The sequence below is a fragment of the Patagioenas fasciata genome, chromosome 27 (assembly GCF_037038585.1).
Source record: "Patagioenas fasciata isolate bPatFas1 chromosome 27, bPatFas1.hap1, whole genome shotgun sequence".
Lineage (NCBI taxonomy): Eukaryota > Metazoa > Chordata > Aves > Columbiformes > Columbidae > Patagioenas > Patagioenas fasciata.
The window spans coordinates 2,628,697-2,656,689 of record NC_092546.1 but is presented as its reverse complement, the minus strand read 5'-3'; the positions used below and the strand labels follow the sequence as shown (position 1 = coordinate 2,656,689).

Sequence of the window (27,993 nt, the reverse complement as noted above, 5' to 3'; positions counted from 1 at the left end):
CAGAGATATATTAGGAAATTTTATTTGAGAAACATCAAACACAGGAAGGGTTGCGGCTTCTCGACCAGCAACATACACTTTAGTTTAAAGGTCTGCAGGTGTTAAAGGCTTCTCTGCATCTAATCTGACTGCACAGAGGCAAAGCAACAAAAGCCGAGCTCCCAGAGACGCTGCAGAGCTGACAGCCTCGCTGAGCTAACTGTGCTTTGTCCCTTATGAAAAAGGGGTGGCTGCGGTTCACAGCATCAAAGGGTGCAATGAGAAGGGCAGCTTGTCACAGCTGCCACATCCATCAAGGTCATATTGAGCTGCTGCAGCCCCAAAAAGCCAGAGCAACCTTGACCCGGGGGGAAAAAGGCGCCTCAAAAAGGGGGAATGTGATCCTACGTCTCCCACTCTTCATCCACCGCAGCCTGAGCCCGGCTCTGATGTGGGGGATTCTCTCTCTTCGAACTGGACTCTCATCCTGAATGGGACAAAGGTCGAGAGGAAGAAAAGTGATGTGAGTGCTACGGGAAGGGAAATAAATACAAAACAAACAAATGTCATGGGGAGGAAAAAATAAGAAAGAGGAACCTCTGCCCATGGCAGAAGCCTCCACAAATAGGGTTTTCCCAGCAGGTGGGTTTGTTCCCAACGCCCACGGCTGCTTTCAGCTGCTGCTGGGGCTCCTGCGGCAGCAGCTTCTGGGGGGGTGGCACACAAGCCCCCGTATGCAGGAACACAAGGGCTGATGGGGAGAACAGTGGCTTTCAACAAGCACTTTGAGGAACAGAAGGGACACACGTGATTACTTCCCATCTTTTAATTACAATAAATAGCAACAAGGTCTGTACGAGTCACAGGTGCCACACGAGGTCACTTCTCATCCCAGCACAGGGTTGGGGACCTTGGCCAAGCTCCCTGAGCCCATCTCATCTGGCAGCAGCACCTCGAGCTCCATCACCACAGTGCAAAAGCGGATTCAGTGGAATTGTTAGAAAAGCAAGATGAATGCTGGAGTGGTCCCAGGAGGAAGAAACCAGTCCCATGTGCAAGCCAGGCTCCCAATCCACACAGCCAGATATCACCATCCCCGGTGTCCGCCCCTCCTGCAGGTCCCTCTCCTTGAGACTGGGCAGCGAGTTGTTACTGAGACCTGGAGAAACCCAGAGCTGCAGCTGAGGGAAGAACATCCCCAGGTCACGCTGTGCTGCTGGAAGAGGTGAAGCTGTGGAGGTCCCAGCATGGAAAAGGTCCTTACTCCTTTCACAAGGCAGCTTGGGGCTTGCTGCACAGATACGGCCGGAGCTGGAGGCAGCCTGAACTCACAATACCACCGCCATTCAAAAACGCACACTCGCCTTCCTCTGGCACCAGGTACCTGCGACAAGAAGCACAGACAGCGCTGGCACCCTGGGGGAGCGGTTGTCCCCTCAGGCAGCAGGAGGGGACAAGGGCTGCCTGCAAGGGACAGTCCCTGCAGCCACATCCCACCGCAGGACGGTCTCCCCACGGCCCTGGCTCTCAACGGGACTCACGTATGGTTGAAGCTGCTGCCGTTCAGCCACTGCAGCCGCCCATCCTGCATCCGCAGCCCAAGCCAGTAATCAATGTTCCCCCTGAGGCGTAAGAGAAACTCCTGGGCAGGAAAGAAAGAAGCCAAGAGTCAGGAGCTGCTCCCGCCCCAGCGAGTTCCTGTCCCAGCCCCACGCCAGGCCCTGGGACAGCAGCAGCTCCCACCCAACGGCTGCTCCGCCAAGCTCCAGAGCTTCTGCAGGAGCTCCCAGCCCGGCTGGCCAGGTTGGTCCTGCTCTGCCGCAGCTCTGCACCCAACCCACACCCCCTGCACCCCCACACACCCACAGCCGCCCCTCACTCACCATTTCCCACTCCCTCTCCAGCACAGCCAGCGAGGCCCCGAGCGAGGAGCACCGCTCCCGGCTCCACTCCCAGCTCCCCTCCTGCTCCCTGCTCGACAGGTAGTAGCACACATTGCGGTACCCAACCCAGTCGTCAGGACAGCCCAGCACCGCAGCCGCTCTCGCTCCATCTCTTCTTGCTGCAGAGGGAAGGGAGAAGATCAGAGGATTCCACTCCCCAGGGTCTAGGGCACACAGCTCCTGGGGGCAGGGAAGGAGGCAGCCCCGGGTTCCCCCCACAGGGATCCCCCCTTTGCTGCCAGGGACCCCCAGGGAGCAGACACCCCAGGGGAACAGCCCGGCTGGGCTGCTGGCGGCACACATGGCTCTGCACCCAGGGACGGACGGAGACAGCCGCTGCTCCCTCACCTGACAGCACCGCAACCGCTGCCAGCAGAGCCAGGAACAGAGCCAGGAGCAGAGCCAGAACTGGGACAGGCACTGCGTGAGGCACGCACCGCTCACCTGGAAGAGGAAAAGCCACCAGCAGTGAGGACGCTGCTGTCCCAGAGCACGCACAGCCCCCGTGTCCCCGCCACCCCCACACCAGCTGCCCAGGGAAGGCAGGAGGGACCCCCAGCCTGTTTCACCCCCAGACAGCTGGAAGAAGCCTCACACTTGCCAGCCCCAGTCCTCGTGGGGTGACACTGCCACAGGACACTGTCCCCTCCCCACAGGCCACAAGGGCGGCCCTGCACTCACCCACACGTCCTCTGCCCGTCCCTTTGTCTGTCTGCCCAGGCAGCTCTGGGTGGCAGGGTGCCCATCTGCACTGAGGACCCAGGGGCTCGTCCACATTCCCATCTGTGTCACAGAATCCCATCTTCTCCCCTTGCTCCACAGACAAACGAGACGGGGAACCTGTTTCCTTGTAAGTAGTGGAATCTTCGACACAAGGCATTATCTGCACTGGCAGACATGATTTCCCGCCAAGCTTGGATGCAGTTTCCTAACCACACCTGTTACCTTCATACTGGGGGAGCGCAGAGAACATGATGAGAACACAGTAGATCGGGATGTTTACTTCTGCTACCAGACGGCTGGCACAGCTGATATAAAGTGTCAGCCACTGTCCTGTGATGATAACCAGGCTCAGCAAGGTGCTGTCAGCGCAACCCTGCCCTGTCCCTGCTCTGATGGTGACACTGGAGCCAGCTGACAGCACCTGGGGACAGAAACAGGGAGACAGTGAGCTCAGAGCCCAGCCCTTGGCCCCCAATTCTTCCCACCCTGCATCCCCTGCCCAGGCTGTGCTGGGACCGTCCCCTTCCCACCACTCACCCCCCGTTCCACCACCAGCAGGGGCCCGGCCATGGGAACAGGGGTCCAGGGTCCCCCAGCCCATCTGCTGAACCCTCCTCTGCTCATCACACCACCAGCCCCAGCACCCCAGGCTGGGGCGAGACTTTGAGCCTTTGGAGTCAACAAGGGACTGGAAGTTCAGTTATCCTGGGGGTGATGGCAGGAAAGGGCCCTGAGCAAAGCTGCTCATGGGGTGATTAGAAGAAAGACTGAAGTCAGGGCAGGGCAGGAAGCAAGGCAGATCTGCAAGAAACTGATACAGGCCTGCAATTTCTACTTCTCCCCACTTATCTGACATAGCATGGGCTCATACATCAAAACAGAACCCAAAACTCACTTCAGCTGCTGAAGCCCAAGCTCACTGTCCTGCCCATGAAAATACCAACACCAGCAAACTGCAAAACAGGCTACGCTTGCCCAAAAGGACAGGACGAGTAACCCAGAGCTGCTCCCGTGGGCTTGTGCAAGCAGCTCCAAATAACCCAAGGGGAAATGGTTGGTGACCTCCCACACTGCTTAGACACACACAAATCTCTGGGGTCAGATGGGATCCACCTGAGGGTTCTGAGGAAGTTGGCACAGGTGTTCACCAAGCCACTTTTACCACAGTCCTGGCTAACTGGGGAGGTCCCAGTTCACTGGAGGTTGGCAAATGTGGCACCCAACAACAAGAAGGGTCAGAAGGAGGATCCGGGCAATTACAGGCTTGTCAGTCTGACCTCGGTGCCAGGGAAGATCTTGGAGCAGATTGCCCTAAGTGACTTCACTCAGCACATACAAGACAACCAAGACTTCAGGAAAGCCTTTGACACCGTATCCCACAGCATCTCCTGGAGAAGCTGCAGCTCATGGCCTGGATGGTGTATCTGCAATGGGTAAAGAACGGGCTGGAGAGCTGGGCCCAAAGAGCTGTGGTGAACGCAGCCAAATCCAGTTGGTGGCCGGTCACGAGTGGTGTCCACAGGGCTCAGTATCAGGGCCAGTTCTGTTTAATCTCTTTATCAGTGATCTGGATGAGGGGATCGAGTGCACTCTCAGTGAGTTCAGAGACAACACCAAGTTGGGTGCAGTGTTGATCTGCTGGAGGGCAGGAGGCTCTACAGAGGGATCTGGATTGATGGGCTGGGGCCAATTGTCTGAGGTTCAGCAAGGCCAAGTACCGGGTCCTGCACTTGGGTCACAACGACCCCATGAACGCTGCAGGCTGGGGAAGAGCGGCTGGAAAGCGTCCAAGAGAAAAGGATGTTTGTGAGAACAAAGAGAACAGGGAGAGCAAACAGGAAACCCCTTGAGTGAGCCCATGGAAACCAAAATCAGACAAAGCTTCTGGGAAAGCGACTCTGCCTTTTCAGCCTGCACACACCAACTCCTGCAGAGGGGACAGGGGAAGCCACAAGCAGCCACTCCCCACCCCAGCACCAGAGAAAGGTGGGAAATGGGGGAACACGGGGAGGACAACCAGCCAGGCCCCTTCAGCACCAGTCCCTCTGCAGAGCCCCGGCAGCACCAACAGGAGTCAGGGAGCTCAGGGCCCGGCGCTTGCCCCCAACCCTCCCCCCCTGCACCCCCCGCCCAGGCTGTGCCGGGTCCGTCCCCTTCCCACCGACAGGAAGGCCCTACCTGACCCCAGCAGCTCCTCAGGACGCTCCTGGCACGGCTGCTGTCTAGCCCTTAGGAGATGGAGGCGGTGCCAGCTGCTGAAAACCACAGCGCTCCGGCCAATCAGCAGTGAGAATGAGTGGCGGGGAGAGAGCCAATCGGAGCGATGCTTCAGAACAGCGCGCCTCCGCCGCATGGAAACCCCGAGCTGTTTCCGTCTGGAGTCGCCATTTTGGGCGGGATCCTCTTTTTAACCCCTCAGGGGGAGTTCTCAGAGGCCGCACTGACAGAGGGAAAGAACCGTTAAAGGGTTAATCACACAGCAAGTGTCTAGCTTAGAGCTTTGTGTAACCAGTTAACAGACAGAGCCTTACTCAAAACAACAAACTCTGCAAAGTTAAGTTTTGCAGCACCCAGGAGCATCCTCGAGTGGGCGAGGTAACGAGAACGGACTACAACCCAGTTCTAAACAACCCAGCAGTCTGAACCCCGGCCAATGCAGCGTGCTAGGCCAACGGTCAGAACGTTCACGAGCAGCCTTCATGCCCAGACCCCGGCCACCCCACCACCAGCCCACGACCACCAGGAGACCCTGCGCAAGCACAACGGGAAGAGCAAACTACAGAAATTATTTCCTGTGACTCCTTTAATTAAGAACCACCCTTTTGGGGAAAGGTTACGAACATGTGTAGGCGTTCCTGTTGTTCTACATTAAGCACGCTTCAAGCTGAGGTCAATTGTACATGACTAGAGGAAAGATCCTTCTTGTGCCCGGCACTGGGTGAATGCACCTTGTTTATAACCTCCCAAGTTGTAAATGAAATAAATAACTTATGCTTTTTCCATGAATAAACAGCATTTGGTTATATCTGTAAACATTAAACATCTTAGCATGAATCACACCTGCACTTCTCACAATCCTTTTTGCACCCAGCACTGGATAAACGAACCTTCTTTATAACCTCGCAGGTTGTAGTTTTAGAGCCTTACAGGTTGTAAAGCTTTTTCCGAGCGTCAGCACAACACCTTTATTTCCCTTGGCCAGTTTTTCCAGGTCGTTTCTCTGCTTGTCTGCAGCATTTCCCCCCATTTTTGCAGTTACGAAAATCCCTCATCAGTCTGTCAGTCCTCAGAGTAGAAATGTGCATGAGCTCTGTTAATATGTGTTATTTCTCAATAGATGCTGCAATGTGGTTGGGGTAATGGAATTTTACTGGAGATCTTGGTATTAAATGAATTGGGGTGGCGGGGGGGGGGGGACAGGGAACAGCCCTAGAAATAGGGATTTTGGTTTTCAGGAGCTTGGAGCTGTGTGTGGGGATAAAGGATCCGTCTGCCCCTCCCACGCAGTTTTGGCACAGACGAGCAGCAGGAATGCAGAAAATGGGGGGCTGTACAAGGTTTAGGCAATTCTCTGTGTGCTGAGTCCACTGAATGCTCTCAGTGAGCCGTGTTGGCTGAGAAACTCACAGGAACAAGATCTGCCGTAGCTATTCCTCAACCTCTGTCCTTGTTAAGAGCACTGGGGAATCTGCCTCACTGGACCCAGAACTGTGGATGTCCCACAGGTCCTGCCCATGCCGAGCGCGGGACGCTGCCGATCCACCCGCTTTTTGGCTGGGGAGGAAGTTTTTGCTGTGAGCGTGACCAAACGCTGACACAGGACGCACAGGAAGATGCGGATTTGAGGGGGTGACACGTGTGTGGCTCGAAACTGCCACTTAGAGCCCTTGAGCTGAGACCCAAGCAGCGGGAAGGAGGGAGCAGCCTGTGATTGCAGGTCCCTGCAGCCGCGGGACTGGAGGGGACCCCGCTGGGGGGTTTCCAGGCTTGTGCCCCACACACCTCTGTACCCTCACTGCTGCTCGGCTCCGCCTGAAGCACAGGGATGAGCTAAAGTACCTGTGAAACGCAGCTGAATGAGCTGACGCTGAACAGTGCGAAATGTCAGTTCTGGGCAAGGGTAACAACACTGCCAGGGACACAGCCAAAGAGAAGCCTAATGACAGAAAATATACATGTTATACGGTAGGCGTGATTCAGTTTTAGGGGAAATATCCGCCAAATACAATTACAAGGATTGCAATGTGGGCAGGGTAGAGCAGAGCCAGCGTGAGCAGCAAACGAGTGCGACTGGCATGGCCGAGGTGCATTTTAATTAGTGAGCTAGCACTGATCCCCACTTCTCCCAAGTAACAAGCGATAGGGCGAGAGGCCTCAAGTTGCACCAAGGGAGGTTTAGATTGGATATGAGGAAAAATCTCCTCACAGAAAGGGTTGTCAGGCATTGGAACAGGCTGAGCGGGAAATGGCTGAGTTGCCACCCCTGAGGCGTTTAAAAGACACACAAACGGGGTTCTTAGGGACGTGGTTTAGTGCCAGTGTTAGGTTAACGGTTGGGCTCGATGATCTTGAGGGTCTCTTCCGTGCTTCTGTCCGTGGAGGTATTTAAACACAGTCTGGACACAGCCCTGGGCAACCGGCTCCACATGAGCACCGAGCTCCCAGCCCAGTGAGAAGGTTGGGGCGGTGGCCAAAGCCGTGGTCACGGGCCCCCCAAGCAGGGCCCTTTCTCCAGGGGGAGTTTCTTTCATTTCGGGGTTTGGACCACACGCCCCTTTCCCTCCACATCACGCTTTGCACCTGGGATGGTTTGGCTGCTGCACACTCACTACCCCCGGCCAGGGAGCGGTGAAGCCCAGCGGGTGACACAATGGACCCTGTGAGGAGTTCACTGAGAACACGGCCACCGCCTGTCCCCCCAGAAACAGAACCACAGAATCCAGAATGTCAGGGCTTGAAGGGACCTGGAAAGCTCATCCAGTGCAATCCCCCCATGGAGCAGGAACACCCAGCTGAGGTTCCACAGGAAGGGGTCCAGGCGGGTTTGAATGTCTGCAGAGAAGGAGACTCCACAACCTCCCTGGGCAGCCTGGGCCAGGCTCTGACACCCTCACCCCAAACAAGTTTCTTCTCAGATTTAAGCAGTACCTCCAGTTCCAGTTTGAACCCATTGCCCCTTGTCCTGTCACTGGTTGTCACCCGCATTTTTTAACAGCGATTTCTGCTGTTGGTCGCTGTGCTGTTCGAGATCAGCTCACTCCTCTCACTCTGGCTACCAAGGTTTTTCCAGTTCTTAATTACACCAGAGACGGTCCATCGTCTGCCAGTGGATTACATGGGTTTGAGGGTGCCGGGGGTACAAACATCCCCACGGTGCCTCTGGGGCAAGTTCGTTAGCTCTGCCAGGTCTCATTAACTTACCTGCAGCACCACGCTAACGACCTCGCTCCAGAACCAGCACAGCTATTCCTGCAGAGACCTTCCCGGTGCAGCCAGTTTTCCCAGGGTTAATTAACCTCCAGTGCCACGGGGGAAATGATTAATGAATGTGGCAGCACAGCGCTGTGAGGAGGCAGTCGCACTGCTGCTCCATGCGAGCTGCTTTATTTTCTCCATGGGGCTATGGCTGAAATAATTAAAACCAAAGAAGCGTCTTTGGAGATCAAAATGCTTGTCCTATATTTCTGTGAAGCAGTTGGGGTCAAGAAACAGAGTCCTCTGCGTGTTTATAAAGGTTCCTTACCCTTTCAAATTGAAGAGTCATTGTGTTCTAGCCCTGCTTTGGTCCATACTGAATTTGGGTTACCACTACATATTATGCATGCGAACCTTTAACTGATTTTGCATAGCAATTCAATTATTCAAGAATTCCGTGGGTAAATAGGCACTTTCTTACCTATTTGATGTTTCCCATACCCTGATCTCTTCCACTTCAGCTACAAGTACCTGTTGCAGCTGCATGAGAGAAGCTCAGACGTGAATTTTACTGCACCTTTCCTATGCACAGTAAATAATTTTAACTGAGAAAGCTCAGATTAACGTGACACGGGCTATTTTTTAAACACCCGTATTATATTTAATCTCTTAATCTCAGTTTCCAGTGCTTTGTTTTTAAAAAACCCTTCACACTAAAGATCACGATACTGCAACTATAGATTTTCCTTCATGTATTTTTTCTAACATATTAGGAGTATTGTCACTAAAGATTGGCTAAAATGTATAGATTAAAAAAACCCTTTGCACCCAAATTAATGACATGTGCCATTATTGTCAGCACGCTGAGACGGGGATGAATCAGCTGGTTCCAGTCTCCCCCCGAAGGGAAAACGCGAACCTTTTCAAGTTCCACTTGAGCTTTGATATGTTCATTTCCACTTCCTGGTCCCGTTCGCCACCCTGGCGTCACCCGCTCGCTCACGTCCCCTTATCTCTGACAACATCGCCCCTGCCCAACAGCCTCCTCTTCCCCATCCTCCTGTTGCTTCTTTACCATTTTAAGGTTTTTTTAATCATCAAGCAAATTTAACCATGGGTGGGACTCACCTGAATTATATCAGTTGAGAACATTTCCTAAGAATGTCCATCAATGGCCAAAAAAGGGAAAAAAAACATTAAATGTTTCCTTATAGCTGCAGTCCATGAGCTGCCGCCTATTGACCGTCACTTCCCTACAAAACCCAGCACCCCCTACACCTCCATTTCTTTAAACTCCTTTTAGAGATGATTTTAAACCCGCTTGCTCCGGCCTTAACTGATGCAGAATCTTCAACCACATGGCCACATTCTGGTACAAATCCCGAATATGAATCTCTTTATCCGCAGCCAGTTCTGCTTTATTTCTCCTCTATTCCCTACCTTTCTCACCTCTTTCTCTTATTTTTCTCAATGCCCTTGTCTTTCTTCTAAAACCACAACTTCCAGCAGGATCTCCCCTTTGTTTTCACATGAAATAAGAATTGTTTTCAGCTCTGAACAGGAGTGAAAGAAACAAACCCACAATCTCCTTTCCTTTGTAATCACCAACACCACATTCTGCGGTTCCCTCTCCTCGCCCAGACTTTGTTCTCTACATCCTTCAGAAGCCGGTTGAAAATTTGAAGTTATTTGTGCAGTTTTGTTTGTTCACCAACGATCCTCAACTTTCTGGCTTTCAGATCACAGAATGGACTGGGTTGGAAAAGAGCTCAGAGCTCATCCAGTCCAAGCCTTGGTCCAACTCCAGTCCATTGACCAGATCATGGCACTAAGTGCCATGGCCAATCTCAGTTTCAAAACCTCCAGGGCCGGTGAGTCCAGCACCTCCCTGGGCAGCCATTCCAATGCTGACCACTCTCTCTGCACAGAATTGCTTTCTAATCTCCAGCCTCAATTTCCCCTGGCAGAGTTGAAGCCCATGCCCCCTTGTCCTATTGCTGAGTGCCTGGGAGAAGAGCCCAATCCCCCCTGGCTAGAACTGCCCTTCAGGTCGTTCTAGAGAGTGCTGAGCTCAGCTCTAAGCCTCCTCTTCTCCAGACTGAACAAGCCCAGCTCCCTCAGCCCCTCCCCATAGGGCTTGTGTTCCAGTCCCTTCCCCAGTCTTGTTGCTCTTCTCTGGACCCGCTCCAGCACTTCAATCTCTTTCCTGAGCTGAGGGGCCCAGAACTGAACACAATACTCCAGGTGCCGCCTGTTCTCCTCATGAGATCTACCAGCCAACATTTCCTACCAAATTATTTCACATCTGCTGCCCACCGAGGACTAAATTCACTTTGCAATTCTTCATTTTCTTTGAGGAACGTATGTGCTCGCTTGCACTGCCGCTCCAAGAGCAGCTCAATTCTTCACTGTAAAAGCAGAAAGGCAAAATTTGAGTCTACAACGCAATAAGAAAACATCTTATTTTTAGCTCACCAAGAGAGCTGGGTTGTTCTGCCTTAATGAAAAGCTGAGAAGTCTGGGAACCAACATTAACCCTGTTTCAAACTTTGGTCACGCTCTGTTCAAAGGCAACAAATCTCATACGCACCTTCTTTTGGGAGACCCCGTCACGGCACAAAAAGCATAAAATACCCAAACAAACATTAGAAGTTGCAAATCAAAGTCCATCAAGCAAGCTTGCTTACCTAGATCTCCAGCACACGTCTTCCTTACCCAGCATAAATGACTTACTAACATCCGTACCTTGTGCTCCACTTGCCCGCTCCCACGTTGCCAGGTTGCTCCGACTGCCGCCAGTGCGGGCTCTGGGCTGCTGACACTCACCCACGTCAGGATGCAAATCACACAGCTCTTCTCATAGGCTTTGCCCAGCAAAAAACAAGTACTGGTTCAACCAGTTAAAACACAAGGGCAGAAAAGGCACTGAGTACGGCCGGCTTTGCCGTGTCTTTAGTCAGCAGGTACACAGAGCAGTGGGCCCAAATTTTTCTCAGTGTTCCTCTTGCTGCTGATCCCAGAATGTCCAGGGTTGGAAGGGCCCTGGAAAGCTCATCCAGTGCAATCCCCATATCGAGCAGGAACACCCAGCTGAGGTTCCACAGGAAGGTGTCCAGGCGGGTTTGAATGTCTGCAGAGAAGGAGACTCCACAACCTCCCTGGGCAGCCTGGGCCAGGCTCTGACACCCTCACCCCAAACAAGTTTCTTCTCAGATTTAAGTGGAACCTCCTGTGTTCCAGTTTGCACCCATTGCCCCTTGTCCTGTCACTGTGTGTCACCCAGAAGAGCCTGGCTCCATCCTCCTGACACTGCCCCTTTCCATATTGATCCCCAGGAATGAGTCCCCCCTCAGTCTCCTCTTGTCCAGCTCCAGAGCCCCAGCTCCCTCAGCCTTTCCTCACACGGGAGATGCTCCACTCCCTTCAGCATCTTGGTGGCTGCGCTGGACTCTCTCCAGCAGTTCCCTGTCCTTCTGGAACTGAGGGGCCACAACTGGACACAAGATTCCAGGTGTGGTCTCCCCAGGGCAGAGCAGAGGGGCAGGAGAACCTCTCTGACCTACTGACCACCCCCTTCTAACCCACCCCAGGTACCATTGAACTCCTCGCCCCCCTCAGCTCTCTCGCTCATCGATCGCTCTGCCGGGACGCGAACCCGTAACCCCTGGGTGCGCTCGAACGTTCGCGCCGCCACGCGCCCCTCGGCAGGACGGGCCGTGGCGCTGCCGGCGCCTGCGCGGGGACACCCAGGGGCGGGGCGGGCGGAAGTGTCGCAGGGCGGGCGGAAGTGTCGCAGGGCGCGCGCCGGCAGCACGGCGGTCCCTGCTGCTTTCGGCTGTGCGGGCGCTGGCGGGCGGCGCTGCTGGGGCCCCCGCGGGGAGGTCTGTTCACCCAGCCCTCCTCTCCTGCACCCCCCGTCCAGGCTGTGCTGGGACCGTCCCCTTCCCACCACTCACCCCCCGCGCTACCACCAGCAGGGGCCCGGCCATGGGAACAGGGGTCCAGGGTCCCCCAGCCCATCTGCTGAACCCTCCTCTGCTCATCACACCACCAGCCCCAGCACCCCAGGCTGGGGCGAGACTTTGAGCCTTTGGAGTCCCTACCTGACCCCAGCAACACCCGAGTCCCTTGTCCGCAGCCCAAGCCAGTAATCAGTGTTGCCCGTGAGCTCTGTGTCCCCACAGGAGCAGCTGCAGGAGCAGCATGGAGGGGGACCCGGCCAGCTCCTGGTGGACACCAGCCACCTCTTCCCCGTGCACCTGCCCTTCACCGCATCCCCCTGCACCTGGACGAGCTCCACATCCCCGATGCCCTCAACCTGCCCTTCCTCGTCCGCCTCTGAGCCCAGCGCGGCCCTGGGCCACAGTGAGGGGGTCTGAACCCCCAGGGGCGGGGAGGCCATGGAGGTTTGGAGGCAGCACTTTTGCACATGTTGTTCTTCTGTTAAGCTATTTATTTATTGAAATTCGGGTGCGTGTTGTGGCACAGCCAGGGCCCCTGGCAGTCTGCGCTGGGGCTTTGGCCACGTTTTAATCCTTTGAGGTTATTAAAAGTCTTTGCAGATAACTTTGGTGTCTGGGCTGGTTGTGCTATTTGCAGGGTGCGATGGGGGACCTTGAGGACCATTGCTGGGGTTTTTTTGAGCTATGGTGTGGTTTGTGTTGGAGAAGACCTTTAAAGGTCACCTGGTTCCAACCCCTGCAAGTGGGAGATCTTTCACTGGATAATATTGTTCAAAGTCCCATCCAACCTGACTTAAACTCCTTCCAAGGTTGAGTTTCTGCAGGTCCTGTGGGCAACCTCTTCCAGGGTCCCCCCACCTTCATTGTAAGACATTTCTCTCTGAAGTCCGGTCTGAATCTAAAATCCAGTCTAAATGCTCTTTCCGTTTTCCCCAAAGGGCCGGTGGCCCATAGAGGATCTGGAGGAGAGTGAGGGTCCCACAGGGGCTGTGGCAAAGCACAGAGAACTTATTGTACGAGCACTGAGGAGAAACCTGTGGATGAGAAGCCCTTCTCCCGATGGGGGATCCCAGCTCGGCAGACACCAGGCTGGGGGCTGTTTCCCTGCGCTCCCTCCCCCTCCCACACAGACACGGAGCAGTTCTGGAGAAACAAGGTTTAATACAGAAAAACAAGAGAAACCCACCCAGAGCTACTCTAACCCCCCCCCTCCCCTAACCCACCACCCCCTCCTCCCGCCCCCACCAACACCCCCAGACACCCCCCTCCTCCCACACCTCCCCTGACCCACCCACCCCCAAACCCACCACCCTCCTCCCACACCCTCCAGCCCCCCAGACCCCCAAACACACTCGCACTCCTCCCACACACCCCAAAACCCCCACCCCCAAATACTGCACCCCTCGTCTCCCAACCCCCACCCCCATGTCCCCTGCTCTGATCTAATCCCCCCCTCCCACCTCCTTGCTCCCTGCCAGAGCCCTGCGCTTGCTCGGGGTCTCTGCCGAGGGGCTCTGCCCCCGCTTCTGCCCCCGCTGCTCCCCTGGCCTGGGGCTGCTGACAGGAGTGTCCTGGGCCACCCCCAGCACGTCCAAGAAGCAGCTGAAGATCTCGAGGGCCTCCTCCAGTGGCACCTCCTGGAAAGCCGTAGGGTGTCCCACCGTGTCCCCAGTGGCTTTGTGGTGGGGCCAGTAGAGGGGCTGGGGGGGCTGGTGCTGCCTGGAGGTGTCCCGACGGTGGTGGCCATGCTGGAGACGTTCAGTGGTCCCAGTAGTCCCTCAATTTGCTCATAGGTGGTGACAGACATCAGTCGCAGCTGGGAGGCTGGAACCACCAAAATCCCCTCTCCATATGTGGGGCTGCTGCTGGCACCAGTCTGGAAGCCCCGCACCGTGGCCGGGGGGCAACCGAGGAGCTGCAGGGCCTCCTCCATCAGCTCCTCATCAGAAATGCCCAGGCTGGCTCCCAGGTCCCCAGGCTCCTCCATGGAGGGGCCAGCAGAGGGGCTGGAGGGGACATTGGTGCCCAAGGGGTTGTTGTTGCCTGGGGGTGTCCCCATGGGGGGGCCGCACTGGAGTTCACCATCTCTACTGACAGCCCCTCGCTGTCCTGATGGCTGTGAAAGGTTGTTGGTGACACCACTAGAGTTGTGGCCACTGCACTCCCTTCTGCGCTGGTGCCCGCAGGGTCAGGAGCTGTGGGGTTGCTGCTGCACCCATCCTTGGTGACCCTCATGGCATCCAGGGAGACGCTGAAGAGCCGATGGGCCTCTTCCAGTAGCACCTCCTCAGAGACCTGCAGCTCAGCTCCCCGGTCCTCCTGGTCTTTCTTCTGGAGAGCAGCAGAGGAGCTGGTGGGGATGTTGCTGCTCCTCCGGGGGATGTTCCTGCCCCCAGGTGTCCCTGCGACGGTGGCCATGCTGGTAATGTTGACCGGTGCCCATTGCCCCTGGATGTGCTGGTAGCCGGGGATGGACGTTGGTAGCACCAGAGGGGCTGGGGCCACCGCTGTGCCCTGGTGGCCATAGGGGATGCTCCACTGGATGTGGAACACCCGAGGGTCGAACCAGCAGCCGCACGGTGCTCTCTGCAGCCCTGTGTGGGGGAGAGGGAGCCGTGCTGGGCCAGGGGGACCCTCCATGGGCACCCCCGAGCTGGCCCCCATCGCCGACGGCCCTGGTTCTACCCAGTGCCGTATGTGCGACGGGACAGGAGTGGTGGGTGCTGGGAGTGCCCAGGGTTGGGGATGGTGAAGGGGTCGAAGGTCCTGGGGTGTCCGAGCAGCCAGGGGTGCCGTACCTGCTGGTGGGGCCTGGGGGGCCAGGGGTGCCCAGGCTGCGGGGAAGGGCTGCTCCTGCCCAGGCAGTGGGCACAGGGGGGCTGAGCCTGCAAGAGAGACAGGAGCCATGGCCGGCGCTCACCTCCGCTCTTGCCCCCAGGAGCGTCCCGGGCTGCAGGGGTCGGGGTGGGTCCCTACCTGGGGGGAAGAAGCTCTGGGGTGAGCTCAGGGACCTCAGCAAGGGACCCTCAAGTGCCCAGAGACGTGAGTGTCAGGGTCCTGCTGTTCACCCCAAAATGGTGCTGCAGGCAGAGATGACAGCAGGAGCGGGAAGAGCCGAGCAGGACAGAGCGGCCCCTGGATTGCTTGCTGCAGTTGCAGTGTCTAATATTAGCCACAGGTCGTCTACTTTAGGAGCCTGGTCAAGAAGGACAGCGATCCCCGTTTCTGTCTGTAATCCCCCAGAGCAGCGGCCTTTGAGGTCTGTAACATGAATCCTGCCAGGCTGCGCAGGGGACACAAAACGGCTCTTGGCTGCTTTGGTCTGGACTTAAAATAGGAACAAAGCTGCTCCCGTGTGCATCCCTGCGGAGCCGGGGGCTGGGGAGGGGGCTGCGCGGCGGCCGGGAGCATCACGGGGGCTGCGTCTCCCTTTGTGCTGTTACCCTGGCAGAGCTGAGCCTGAGCACAAGCTGCTGAACCTGAGCACAAGCTGCTGAACTTCGGCGCCAGGCAATAAGCCACTTTCTCTGGATCCCCAGGGCTGGAAGGACACCCAAGGACATCCAAGTCGGGCTGATAGACGGCAAAAAAATGCGCGAGTGAAGCGTCAGCAAAGCGGGTAAGTGGACACAATAAACGCCGGGACGGGCTGTGTCTCATGGTGTGTCCAGGCCCCTCTATCATCCTAAATGTCAGAGAACCCCCATGGCACAGCGAGGGCAGACACGGTGCCAGAGGGTTGGTGTGGGGACAGCAGTGGGAAAGGAACTGGCGCTGTGTCCATGGGCATCGTCTGGCTCCTGCCACAGGTTCTCAGTGTCCCCGTAAAGAACTTCTGCATCAGGCTTGGAACAAGTGAAGAAACTGAACCGCAGCAAGAGTTGAGGATGATCTCAGTGGGGAAAGGGAAAGCAGGTTACCAAAAGCATCCATGTAATGGTGGTAACAGGGAGCTGCACTTTATCTTCCTAGGGGATAGTGGGGTCTCTTGGGATGACGTTGATGCTCAAAAGGGAGCTGATGTTCCAGGAGATTCATAGAAGACCCTGTTTTTACAGGAGCAGCCATTGCTGGATGGAGAGATAAAGGGACATAGAAGGTTTGCAGCTGTATGTAATCTCTTCCTAATCAAGACATTCTCTAAATCCCACTGGCTGTTCTGTATTTCAGGGCGGCCAAGGTGGCAGAGACCTGCTCAGAGCACTCTGAGCACATTACGTCTAGGAGGGCACATGAAAGAGTTTTTCTTGGTGTGTTCGTGTTGCTTATTATACTTCGTGAGAATATAAAAATAAGTCAAAGATCTAGGTGCAAGTCGCTGAACCAAAGATTTTTCAGTGTGACCACAGCACCTGCTGTATGTGAGTCAGTGCTGCCAGTGCGTGGGAACATGTCAGAACGTCTGTGTTGTCACTCGTCACTTGTCAAGGTGCTGGAAGTTCAACTCAGCTCTTGCTCTTGGGATGTCCAGGCTCAAATGGCCTTTGGAGAAACAGGATCTGAGACCTTTACCTCTGCAGTGTGTTATTGTATTGTATTATATTTTGTTGAACTGCAAATAGAGCCGGATTCCTGGTACGCCTTAATTATGCAAATGCCCATTACCATAATGACCCCAACACTGACACTGTGTCCAGCTGGGTGTTGTGAGCAAGGAGATGTGGGGGCGTCTGAGTGGGGCCAGATTTCATAGTCTGTAAAGGATGGGTGGCCAGCAGAATTGGAACAGAGTTATTAATATCTGCTTTCTGTGAAGACGCAAGGATTTCTTTTGAATGATCTGACTCAGCTGGTGACATAAGGACTTTCAGACTCCTTAACCTATTGGTATGAGTAATGTCACCAATTTAGAATAAGAGTATTTCGAGAAGAAAAGGAGGTTTGGTGCAGCTAATAACGGTTTGGCCTCCTCTCAAGAAGCATAAATGAAGCCGTAGTATCTATCCACCGGCACACTCACTGCCTGACCACAACCACATGCCGAACCGAGTTTGTCTGCTGCTGATAACTCCTTCCAAATTGCCAGCTTTGCTTTAACAAAGAGACACGAAGTGATAATCCGAAAGGCATGTTCAAAAGGACAGTCATGTTCTCAACAGCACCTCGGCAGACGCCAGTGGTAAATAATCGCAAGCTCTTCCCTGCACTACCTGTGCAGTTCCAGTTAGACACGGTCTCATAGCATCCCCTCTTAAGATCTGAGGATCTGCAATATCTACTGAAGACAGGGTCCCCATTTCTTCAGAAACACGATGTATTTCAGGAATAGATGAACTAATCGCATGGATATGATGTGTCCTGGTTTTGAATTATAATGGCTCTGGGATCCTTAGGATTGAGAGGTGCTTGGAGAAGATGATAGGATGAGGTGTCACAGGAGTCACGACTCAGTGTGACTTGAACTTAAATATAAGGATTACACTATTTTCCACGCTGTAACTGAGGTGAGAATTGGTGGTGGAAAGATGGACCATAAGGCTGCAGTCTCCAGCAGCTCCGTCCGGCACCGCGTGCCCCATCACACAGGAGTGTTCCCCGCACCATCGCCCGCCTGGTGCACACCCAGCTCTGCACGTCTCAGCATCCCAGCACGGGGCTGGAAACTGCCCAGTGGAAAAGGCCCTGGGGGTGTTGGTGGCAGCGGCTGAACATGAGCCAGCGTGTGCCCAGGTGGCCAAGAGGCCACAGCATCCTGGCTGGTACCAGCACTGGTGTGGCCAGCAGGCCCAGGGCAGTGACCGAACCTGTGCTGGGACCTGGGGAGGCCAAACCGCAAATTCTGGGGTCAGTTTCGGGCCCCTCAGGCCAAGAAACCCTTGAGGTGCTGGAGCGAGTTGAGAGAAGGGAACGGAGCTGGTGAGGGGCTGGAGCACAAGTGTGATGGGAGCGGCTGAGGGACCTGGGGGTTCAGCTGGAGAACAGGAGCTGAGGGGAGACCTTCTGATCTCTGAACTGCCTGAAAGGAGCTTGGAGCCAGGGGGGTCGGGCTCTGCTCCCCAGGAACAAGCGCCAGGAGCAGAGGAAACGGCCTCAAGTTGCGCCAGGGGAGGTTGAGGTTGGATCTGGGGAACAATTTCTTCCCCAAAGGGCTGTGGGGCATTGGAACAGGCTGCCCAGGGCAGTGCTGGAGTCACCAGCCCTGGAGGGTTGGACAGACGGACATGAGGTTCTCAGGACATGGGGCAGGGACAGGGCTGTGTTATGGTTGGACTCCATGAGCTCGAGAGTCTTTTCCAACCAAAATGATTCTGTGATTCACATTGTTCCTGATCATTCCGTGATCGTTTCTGTGTGCAGTTTGATTTCCCAGCCGGGCTGGGTGTGCAGGATCTTTGGTTCCCACACGAGGGCTCTGTCACATTGGCAAAGGCCACACGTCGGGTTTTCCAGCAGAGCCCATCCCGACCCAGCCCGGTCCAGGGAGATCGAGGCCAAACTGAGCCCAGGCCCGGGCAGAGCTGGATCTGCACTTGCTGAACAGGGTTGCAGAGGGTCCCTCTTTCGCAGACTGTAACTAGAGGACCTGTCTGACATCTGCACACAATCTGATCCTGTTTGCAGTGGCTAAATGACTACATTCTAAAAAACCCCGTTTTTCTGACTCATAAAGATATCGTAATATAAATACTAACCCACCAGGCCTTCAGCAGCCTATGTTCTAAAATGAGAAGTGATTTTCAAGTACCTCAGATCCTAATTATTCCATGAAAACACTTGAAGAAGCCTGATATTTAGAGACACTGTGTCCATCTTTGTGTTTCAGTCCTCTATGGATGTTTCAATGTACATATCCCCAAAACCTGGTACCTTATATGGCTTCAAGGGAGCAGTCCCTGCAGTGGGAACGAGGGGCAGGGTTCAGTACCTATAATTCAAAATTCACCGTGATTTATACAACCTGCACGGCTCACATCCCCCTGCGCCAGGCCCACTCTGAGCACTCACGTTACAACTGAGAGTCACAGCCAGCCCAAGGAAGAAACTGAAAACAAAGACAAAACCACCCTGAGCACAGCCCCTTCCTTTGCTCCAGCGTTCTTAGATGTTTTTGTTTCACCTTCCGCGCATGCTGAAACAATCAGAGTTTTGCTCCTGGAAGGCCCAATCCAAATCCTTTGGAAGTCGGTGGGAGTTTGTCATTGACGTCACTGGGCTTTGGCCCAGGCCCAGAAAAGCTGGCTCTATAAACAGAGCCGCTGCAGGTCAAGCGCTGTTTTCAGCCGGTTTCAGCCATGCCACACAACGGCCAGGGATTCCTGACAGATTCCGAAAAGATTCCTTGCAGTGCCAGAGCTGGGATACGGCTGGACTCGATGATCCTGAGGCCTCTTCCAACTGAAACAATTCTATGATCGGAACCCCAGGGCCCTGCAAACACCTCCTGTAAATAAATTCACCAGTACATTTGCCCAGATGCTAATCTGTCCGGGGCAACCTGGCTCCTGGACCAGAAACTGCTTTCAAGCCCTCAATCTCCTTCGATCTTGATTGTGTATTGCGGAGCATGTGGACTAAAATCTGGAAGTGAGAAAACTACAACACATCGCTGTACTTGTTTTAAAATTGCTAACATTTCTATCACCACAGGTATTTATAACCATGCTCGCCACAACCGTGCTGACTACAGCTTTAGAGAGGTCTGGCAGCAGAGAGCTGATGGACGGCATTTTAGTAAGATGAGAAAATAGTCTTAGTGCTCCAAGAATGCGTTAGAGCGCGCTGGCAAACAGCAGCACACATGATCCGCGCTCCCCGGACTCCAAAGCAAGGATGATGGGGTGGAGTTTTTTTGGAACGCAGGAGGACAGAATCGATCATCTTAGGGATTTTTTTGGCCTTAAAATCTACGCAGCTGTACTGCAGTGATTGCAGAGCTGTGGTCCACAGTACTAGCTCTTTCTCCTTGTTTTGACTGAAAAAAACACGTAGTACTTTAACCACTGTTTTTCCATATAAAGAGCAGCTGCAATTTGCTGAAGGACAATCTTTTTTTTTTTTTTTTTCTTTTTCCCTATTTTTCTTCACTTGTGAAGAAAACGCGGGGTTAAACCAAACATGTTCACCGCTGGCAAAAGATGAAATGTGGAGTTGCAGAAATGGGTTCCAGCACCGTCCACTCAAGTGTTTGCAGGCTGCTCTAGGTCCTGCTTGATGCGTGATGGTTGGATTTTAGAGTATAATTGCGTGTGCATGCATTCATAGATGTATTTTAAATGTACTTTTACACAAGTGATAGAGCAGGAGCTCAGCCATGAAATCAGCAGATTTGGGGTGAAGAGCTTTAGGAGGCTAATGGAAGTAAAAAAGAGGCCACAAGAAAAACAAAAGGGGGGACACATGCACGACAAGAAAAGGAGAAGCTGGATCATTGGGGCAGGACGGCTGGAGGCGCCTCTTCCACCAGCCTGAAACAGGAGCAAGGATCTCGTGATAAACATTCCCTGTACACCTCCTTTATCTTTTTATTTGCGCTCGGGAAAGGTGCATGTAAAATAACCAATTTCATTAGCATGCTGTTCTCACTTTGGCAGCTATAAATGGCACTGTGCAAATGGCAGTATTTCCTTGCAGTGACACACGGCAGAAAATCAGGGCTTTGGTGACATTATTCTGCCAGGACTCCGTGTGTATTAGGGCTGCCCTGTCATTTATCACACGTCATATCACACGTGTCGCAGCACGGCTGTGCCTTCCAGCCCTTCTCTTCCAGGAGACATTCATACCCTCTGGGGGAAGTATAAGTTGGGGAATGGCCTGTTGGAGAGCAGGGTAGGGGAAAGGGACCTGCGGGTCCTGGGGACAGCAGGGTGAGCATGAGCCAGCACTGGGCCCTTGTGACCAGGAAGCCAATGGTACCTGGGGTGGGTTAGAAGGGGGTGGTCAGTAGGTCAGAGAGGTTCTCCTGCCCCTCTGCTCTGCCCTGGGGAGACCACACCTGGAATCTTGTGTCCAGTTGTGGCCCCTCAGTTCCAGAAGGACAGGGAACTGCTGGAGAGAGTCCAGCGCAGCCACCAAGATGCTGGAGGGAGTGGAGCATCTCCCGTGTGAGGAAAGGCTGAGGGAGCTGGGGCTCTGGAGCTGGAGAAGAGGAGATTGAGGGGGGACTCATTCATGGGGATCAATATGGAAAGGGGCAGGGTCAGGAGGATGGAGCCAGGCTCTTCTGGGTGACAACCAGTGACAGGACAAGGGGCAATGGGTGCAAACTGGAACACAGGAGGTTCCACTGAAATTTGAGAAGAAACTTGTTTGGGGTGAGGGTGGCAGAGCCTGGCCCAGGCTGCCCAGGGAGGTTGTGGAGTCTCCTTCTCTGCAGACATTCAAATCCGCCTGGACCCCTTCCTGTGGAACCTCAGCTGGGTGTTCCTGCTCCATGGGGGGATTGCACTGGATGAGCTTTCCAGGGCCCTTCCAGTCCCTGACATTCCGGGATTCTGTGAAGGCAAACAGGCCAAGTTTTCCGTTGATGCCATGACACCCCGTGTGCTCCACGCTCCTGGCGAGGCCCAGACGGGGTGAAGCATCTCAGGGTCACCAGCACCTGCGGGCGCTCCCAACCCCTCCGTGCCCGCCCCCGGCAGCACCCGGTGCCCGCACACGGGAATTTCCCGCCCCGCGCTCAGGGGTCGCGGCCGGCGGGCGGGGTTGGGCGGGGGGAGGGCGGCCCGGGGGAGCAGCAGCGCGGGCCCGCCCCGCCCCGCCCCGCCCCGCCCGCCGCCTCCTCCTCGCTCCGCCCGCCGCCTCCTCCTCGCTCCGCCCGGGGCGCGCACGGCGGCGGGGGCTCGGCGGACAGCGGGTGGGCGCCGCCCCGGCGGGGGAGGCTGGAGGCGAGCGGGTGAAGTAACGGGGGGAACCCACGGGGCCGGGGAAGGGGCTGCTCGAGGGGTGACGGGGGAGCCGGCGCTGCCCGGGCCGGGGGCTGTGGGCGCTTCCGAGGGGCCGCGGCTCCGCTCGGTCCGCAGGGGCCGGGGGGCAAAGGGTGTTCGGGGACCGGCCCCTCGGCCGGAGGGATCTGAGGGAAGAGCTGCGAGGAGCCGGTTCCCACCTGCCGAGGGACCCGGCGGGGAAAGGCCGAGGGGGCTCTGGGGGCGGCCGCGGGCTGAGGGAGGAGAGGCTTCCACAGGAGTTTCCGTGCGCGGGCAGATCGTGTGGAATCAGTACAGAAATAAAGGCGATACTGAGCTGTGTGTGCAGAAATGAAGGCGATGGTGCGCTGTGTGTGCAGGTATAGAGGTGATACTGAGCTGTCTGGGAGCGGGAAGGTCAGAGCAGCGGCCGTTCCGGACTTTGTGAGGGGCCAGTTCTGCCCTGTGGCAGCTCCGGGTTCTTACCCCCGACAAATGGTGAAATGGAGGGAAGATTTTCTTGCTGGTGGTGAAAACTGTTCCCAGAGAAAAGGATGGCAAAGCCAGCCACGAGGCTGAAAGAATGTATTTGTGATTCTTCTTAAAAGTATTTGTATAATGGTCAAAATTCAAGTAGCATAAGGGCAAAAAAAATCTGAATCACCTTAGGTTAAAGTTTCCAAAATACCCCAACCAAATCCTTGATGGCAAATTCTGCTTGTGGACTGGTTTAAAGCTGGGTCGGATGGTTGGTTTTAGGAAGCGTCGGGAGCTCGGACTAAAGTTGGTACTAGAGCGGGAGGTGTTTCTGGGACTTCAGTCTGGAGTCAGACACCTGAATTTTAGCCAGCCGGATTTGAAGGTGCTTTCTTATTTATCTGCATCATTTATCAGCGTTTAAAGGTGATTCCTTGTTTTGCAAGTGTAATGTGAAGCTTCATGAGAGAGGTTTTGCAAAAGCCAGGCAAGGGGTGATATTGGTTCCCCAAAGGAGCCACTTTCTCATTTGGGCAACAGACACAAGTGGCTGTGAGATGTGAGGCTGGGACTGATGTATCTGCAAGCTCAGGTTTATCAGGGGACCTATGGAGACTTAAAAATGCAGAGAAGCTTTTTCCCCATTTCTGTTATGTTTTGGGTGGCATTTGGAGGTGGTGCTGGTGGTGCTATTATTGGATTTTGTTTGGTTTTAGTTTCATTTATTTGTGGGTTTTTTTTTAAAAAAGCAAGCCGTTACGTTGTTAAGTGAAGGTTCGATGTTGGGAGATAATGGACCTGGGTTCGGGGCAGCAAAGACGCTGACAAAATCAAAAAGTGCATCTGATGCGAAGCCAAAAGTGCTTTTTCCCTCGGATCAATGCTGCTGGGCGGGGAGCACCTGCTCTGGGTTCTTAGCTCTTGCAAACTGGTGAAATTCCTATAAAATATTAATTTTCCTCATCTGACTCCCATCTCCTGCCAGAGTTCTGCTGAGGAGATAGAGCAGAGCAGAGATTTCTCAGGCTGACAGCAGCTTCCAGGCAGGGAGGAGAACAAACACCTGCAATGAAAAATGATCGTCACATTGGCCTGCTCTAGCCCACCTAAACCCACAGAAACTGGGTTTCTTTTTGCAGTTTGTCACCAGGTAATTCAGAGGGACTTGGCTCCTCCGTTTACATGTGGCAAAGACCAGATTCCTGCTGCCAGCTCAGCAGACTGTGCTGGAGGAGTCAGTGCTGTATTTCAGCTCTAATCAAAATTAAAATGTGTATTTTGAGCTGGTGCCCTTTTCTTGTGTTCTCAGACAACGTCAGGGGAGACTCAGCTGAACAAAGAGACAAACAGTGGTGCTGGAGGTGTCTGAAGTGTCTGTTTGTACCTGGGACTTGTCGGAATCCTGAAGCCCTGAGGTTTTGGGCTCATGCGGATGTCACCAAAGTTCCATTTTCTAGTATGTACTCGATAGAGCTAATGACAGCTTCTTTTTAAACCTTCTCCACTGGAGGGAGTTCCTTTGCTTCTCTTCCTGAGGCCACCGACTGGATGGAAGGCACTTTCATTGTGGCTTTGAAGGCATCTGACATCCCTTTGGGTGCAGAACTTGGGTGGAGAGCAGGAGCTCTGAAGAGTCGATATCACAGCAACAGCCAATTTTAATAGAGCCAGCAGTGTCCAGTAAACACAAACCCAACTCTTTCATCCTTCCTGCAATTGAGAAGTTTTCTGAAGGTGGCTGATGAGGATCTGTCATTATATTCATGAGCCCAACAGGGCTCAAGGACCAAAAATATGTCAAGAAAGTCTGATGGTTTTCTGTCCTTTGAGATGTATCTCAAGAAAATTAATACTGTTTTTCTAATATTTTTTCTGTATTTTCACACCAGCTTCTATAATATTCTCAAATCTTCCTTGCAGAGCTTTTTGGGGAAAAAAATTGCTTTTGGGTTCACAGATTGAGACAGTTTTTTGTTCTGTGAAATGCTCACAGCAGAGAACACCACTTCCCAGGCCAGGGAGGGCGCTGAAAGCCTCTGTAGATCACACATTTCAATGTTATCCCATTGTAGGAAGCAGCAAATATGGGCTGGATACACAAAAATCAACCTGCAAACCCATTATTTCTGCAGGTGGGTGGTGATTCTGGTCAACACGCTGCAGCTGGTGGGGCTTTCGCATCCGGGCCGATGTCGGAGCTTTGGCTCATTGTCTCCCCAGGCAGCTCCAGCCCTGGGACGTCTCTTTCCGGAGATCCCCGCACACAGCCCGGGATCCGCGGGTTTGATTTGTGGGCACCGATGGCAGCAGATCGAGGGATCCACCAGCCGCTCTGGGGCCGTCAGGTCAACACGTGTCCAGGTTTTGATGATCTGCCAGACTTTGGAAGCGCTTGTTCTAAATGAACGATCTCTCGGGGAATCTTCAGATCTTAATTCAGCCCGTTTCTCTACGAGAGAGCAGAACCCAGCTAGAATGTGGCTGCACGCTGCTTTTTCAGGTCTAAGATGAATAGGGGAAAGTTTCATGAGCTTGTTATTTGCCATTAAGAGAAATAGGGAAGAAACACCAGCACAGTGTTTGATGTGATGCTGGTTTACATTGCTTTTTTCTTTTCCAGGTTCCTGTTGCAGAGGCCAGTAAGAACTCGGTGCCATGAATCCAGACATTTCCAGGTACGGTGCCGCAGTTGGACATTTGGAGCTCGTTGGAGGTTTTTTCTGCAACACAACAGTTCGAGCAGCTCGAGCTGCATTTCTATAGAGAGGTGTGACACCTTTTCCTACCCCTCATGCTTTTCTCTCATACCCCGCACAAAGGGCTCTGAACCAGGTACTGAATTGCACTGAGGAACCGGCGTGGGGTAAAATCAGCCCCAAGTAAAAAGAGTAGAAGGGGTTTGTTGTCTGTGAAGCCCCACGAACTCTTGTATGGAGTACGGGGCGGCAGTGAAGTGGCAGCGCTGTAAGGAGCGGGTCAGGCCGGGCTCTACTCTCTGGCAGTTTTGGTTTAATCTGGCTCTGGGTGACGAGGAACCCATCCCAGCAGGGGAATCTTTCCAGGCTGGAAAGAGCAGCAGTTTCGTTGTAGGGGATCTCTCCACCCACTGATAGAATCTTAAAGGAACCACGTGTGCTGCTTCTCTCGCTGTGCTCCAGTCCTTGACTTTTTTTCAGGTGGAGGCAAATGGACAAGAGATGAGATTGTAGAATCTCAAAGGATTCAAATGCACAAGTCGAAACAAATAATCTGTGATTTTCTGTAGTGTGGGCTGCAACTAATTTGTACTTGTTCTCTGAAATCTTGACACATGAGTCTGTATCTCACAGCATTATCTGGGAAATCACTTTTGAAAAATTTGCACCCTTTGGTGCATCCAAACATTGCTGTGATGTACCAAGTGCACACTGAAATCCAATTAGAAGAGGGGAGCACAGTTCTGAACTGACTCTACTTCAGCTGTGAATTTAGAAGCTGTTGATGAGAACAGAAGTGTAATAAGATTTCTGGGCTCAGGATTGCGTATTGTGCTCTGTGGTTTATCTCCTGTTTGTATTTCTAATGTCTGTTCCAGATTTCTTCCCCTTGCTTTCAACGCAAGGGGAAGCCGAGAGTCTTTATCTCATACAAGAGCTTACTTAAAAGTAGGTTGCTCTTTAGAAAGCCAAAATAGTGTAACTACTTCCTACTAGAAAAATTATCATAGAATCATAGAAAAGTTTGGGTTGAATGGACCTTCCCAGCTCCCCAGTGCCCCCCCTGCCATGACAGGGACATCTTCACCAGCTCAGGTTGCTCAGAGCCCGTCCAGCCTGGCCTGGGATGTCTCCAGGGATGGTTCAGCCACCACCTCTCTGGCCAACCTGGGCCAGGCTCTCACCACCCTCAGGGCCAACAATTCCTTCCTCATGTCCAGCCTGAATCTCCCTCCTTTAGTTTAAATCCATCACCCCTTGTCCTATCACAACAGGTCCTGCTCAAAAGTCTGTCCCCATCTTTCTTATGGGCCCCTTTTAAGTACAGAAAGGCCGCACTAAGGTCTCCCTGGAGCTTCTCTTCTCCAGCTGAACACCCCAGCTCTCTCAGCCTGTCCTCCCAGCAGAGCTGTTCCAGCCTTGGGTCATTTGTGTTATTAATTTATTAATTCATTAATATATTGCAAGTCCATGTTCCATGTCCTTGACCGCCGTTGTCTTTCAAATCACAGGATCGTTTTGATTGGAAAAGACCCTTGAGCTCATGGAGTCCAACCACTGCCCACCCCTGGCACTGCCCCATGTCCCGAGAACCTCATGTCTGTCTGCCCAACCCTCCAGGGCTGGTGACTCCAGCACTGCCCTGGGCAGCCTGTTCCAATGCCCCACAGCCCTTTGGGGAAGAAATTGTTCCAAATGTTGAAGGTTTATTTAATTTCCCTGGCATTCCACGACAGGTTTTTCTTCAGTAAAGAGAAACCAAACATCATCATTCTCCTGGTTTTGAACATCCACTGAAGGTTGTCTGTTTTGTCGTGGGTGATTTCTGTGGTGTATCCGTGTTTACTGAGCATGTTCGGCCATAATTACACAGCAGTGCCAAGAATCCAGCGCACGTTCCCCACTCCAATGTGCTTTAATTTTCATTAATTCAAGAGTCACTTTTATTAGAAAAAATAGGAAATATGCTCAAAGAGCTGCTGTAATTCCACTGACTTCAAGACTTTTATCGATTTTGGTAACAACGAGTTTCCCAAAATCAAGAAATTCTTCCAACATTCTGCTTTGTGAGACCATTGCACGGACGGCCGTGGGCACGGGACGGCCTTTGCCTTCCAACCCAACAGCGCCAAAGCTTTGAATCGAAATAGATAAGGCAAAAAAAAATCTGAAAGAGGTAAAGTAGAGGTTGTATCCAGGTTATTTTTATTTTAATAAGCAGTGTTCTTTTTACCCTTTTTGGGCTTTCTTATTTTTCATCTGCCTTTCTTCATACATAGGAGAGAGACATCTTCCTTCTGGAGGGTCTGAAAGATGTTGTGTCAGAGTTGGTGTTTCATATTTTCAAAGCAAAGATCTGAGGAATTTTCCCATTTAGAGGTGATGCTCAAGTCAAAGCATGGAGATAGATATCCTGCAAGAATCATTTCTATGTGATTTTGTTTCCTTGGGAAGTTATTTGTGGTGAATCGAAGCCAGGAGAAAGTGACCCTAAGTATCTGTATTTTAAACACAAGCGCTGAGCATGAACTGGGGCTTTGTGCAGGGGGATCCGGGTGCCTGTGACTGTCTCTGCGGCTGAACATAAATGAATAGACGTGTTGTAGAGCGGCTGGCCCAGCGTGGGGTAAATGCCGTGATTGAGTTACCTGTCACTGTCCCTGCGGTGGGGACTCCTCGTTAGCAGAGCAGGAGGTGGAATCTGCGGCTTAATGAGGGTCCGTGTTAATTAGGAGAAGACCGCAATCCACAATAAACAGTCTGCATTCAGCTCGTTAAAACGTACGTCAAATTAAGAAACTGTCCCGTAACGCCACAGTTGCTGGATGAATAACGCGGTGTGGCTGCAGGGTTCAGCATCACGACAGATAAGACACCGTCCCATCGTGATCCGTGTCTGTGATGGGTAAAGCTCAGTTGGACTCGGGTTCTCTCGGTCGCAGATGCTGTTCCA

The 27,993-nt window shown here is 53.4% G+C and overlaps 3 protein-coding genes across 9 annotated transcripts in view; 1 reads left to right on the top strand and 2 right to left on the bottom strand.

The window, feature by feature from the left end:
* Positions 1-6: 6 nt before the first annotated feature.
* Positions 7-11,419, bottom strand: LOC139825669 (early activation antigen CD69-like). Of its 4 annotated transcripts, none has more exons than XM_071799476.1 (8): positions 10,806-11,419; positions 4,824-5,085; positions 2,604-3,066; positions 2,271-2,366; positions 1,863-2,041; positions 1,521-1,621; positions 1,244-1,363; positions 7-466 (listed from the first exon to the last, which is right to left on the bottom strand). In XM_071799476.1, the coding sequence occupies exons 3-7, from the start codon at positions 2,800-2,802 to the stop codon at positions 1,249-1,251; spliced, it is 690 nt and encodes a 229-aa protein (XP_071655577.1). In that variant the 5' UTR covers positions 2,803-3,066; positions 4,824-5,085; positions 10,806-11,419; the 3' UTR covers positions 7-466; positions 1,244-1,248. The 4 variants fall into 4 exon arrangements, with proteins under 4 accessions (XP_071655577.1, XP_071655576.1, XP_071655574.1 ...); XM_071799475.1 differs by lacking the exon at positions 7-466 and adding an exon at positions 791-1,138; XM_071799473.1 differs by lacking the exons at positions 7-466; positions 10,806-11,419 and having other exon boundaries at positions 791-1,363; positions 4,824-6,424.
* Positions 11,420-13,547: 2,128 nt separating this feature from the next.
* LOC139825672 (uncharacterized) lies at positions 13,548-23,909 on the bottom strand. The gene is made up of 6 exons (XM_071799481.1): positions 23,841-23,909; positions 21,793-22,067; positions 21,446-21,518; positions 14,999-15,047; positions 14,821-14,907; positions 13,548-14,616 (listed from the first exon to the last, which is right to left on the bottom strand). Exons 1-6 carry the CDS (start codon positions 23,907-23,909, stop codon positions 13,955-13,957), a joined length of 1,215 nt encoding a protein of 404 aa, XP_071655582.1. The 3' UTR covers positions 13,548-13,954.
* Positions 15,403-27,993, top strand: part of CERS4 (ceramide synthase 4) — a 50,538-nt gene continuing 37,947 nt past the window's right edge. Inside the window, exons 1-3 of one of the 4 annotated variants that reach the window (XM_071799725.1) lie at positions 21,771-21,857; positions 23,654-23,800; positions 24,965-25,019. In XM_071799725.1, the coding sequence (XP_071655826.1) occupies positions 25,000-25,019 (20 nt within the window). In that variant the 5' untranslated portion in view covers positions 21,771-21,857; positions 23,654-23,800; positions 24,965-24,999. Of the gene's footprint in view, positions 15,642-21,738; positions 21,858-23,653; positions 23,801-24,583; positions 24,706-24,964; positions 25,020-27,993 lie in introns of those variants that run through there. The other 3 variants (XM_065858154.2, XM_065858153.2, XM_071799726.1) reach the window with 3 other exon arrangements.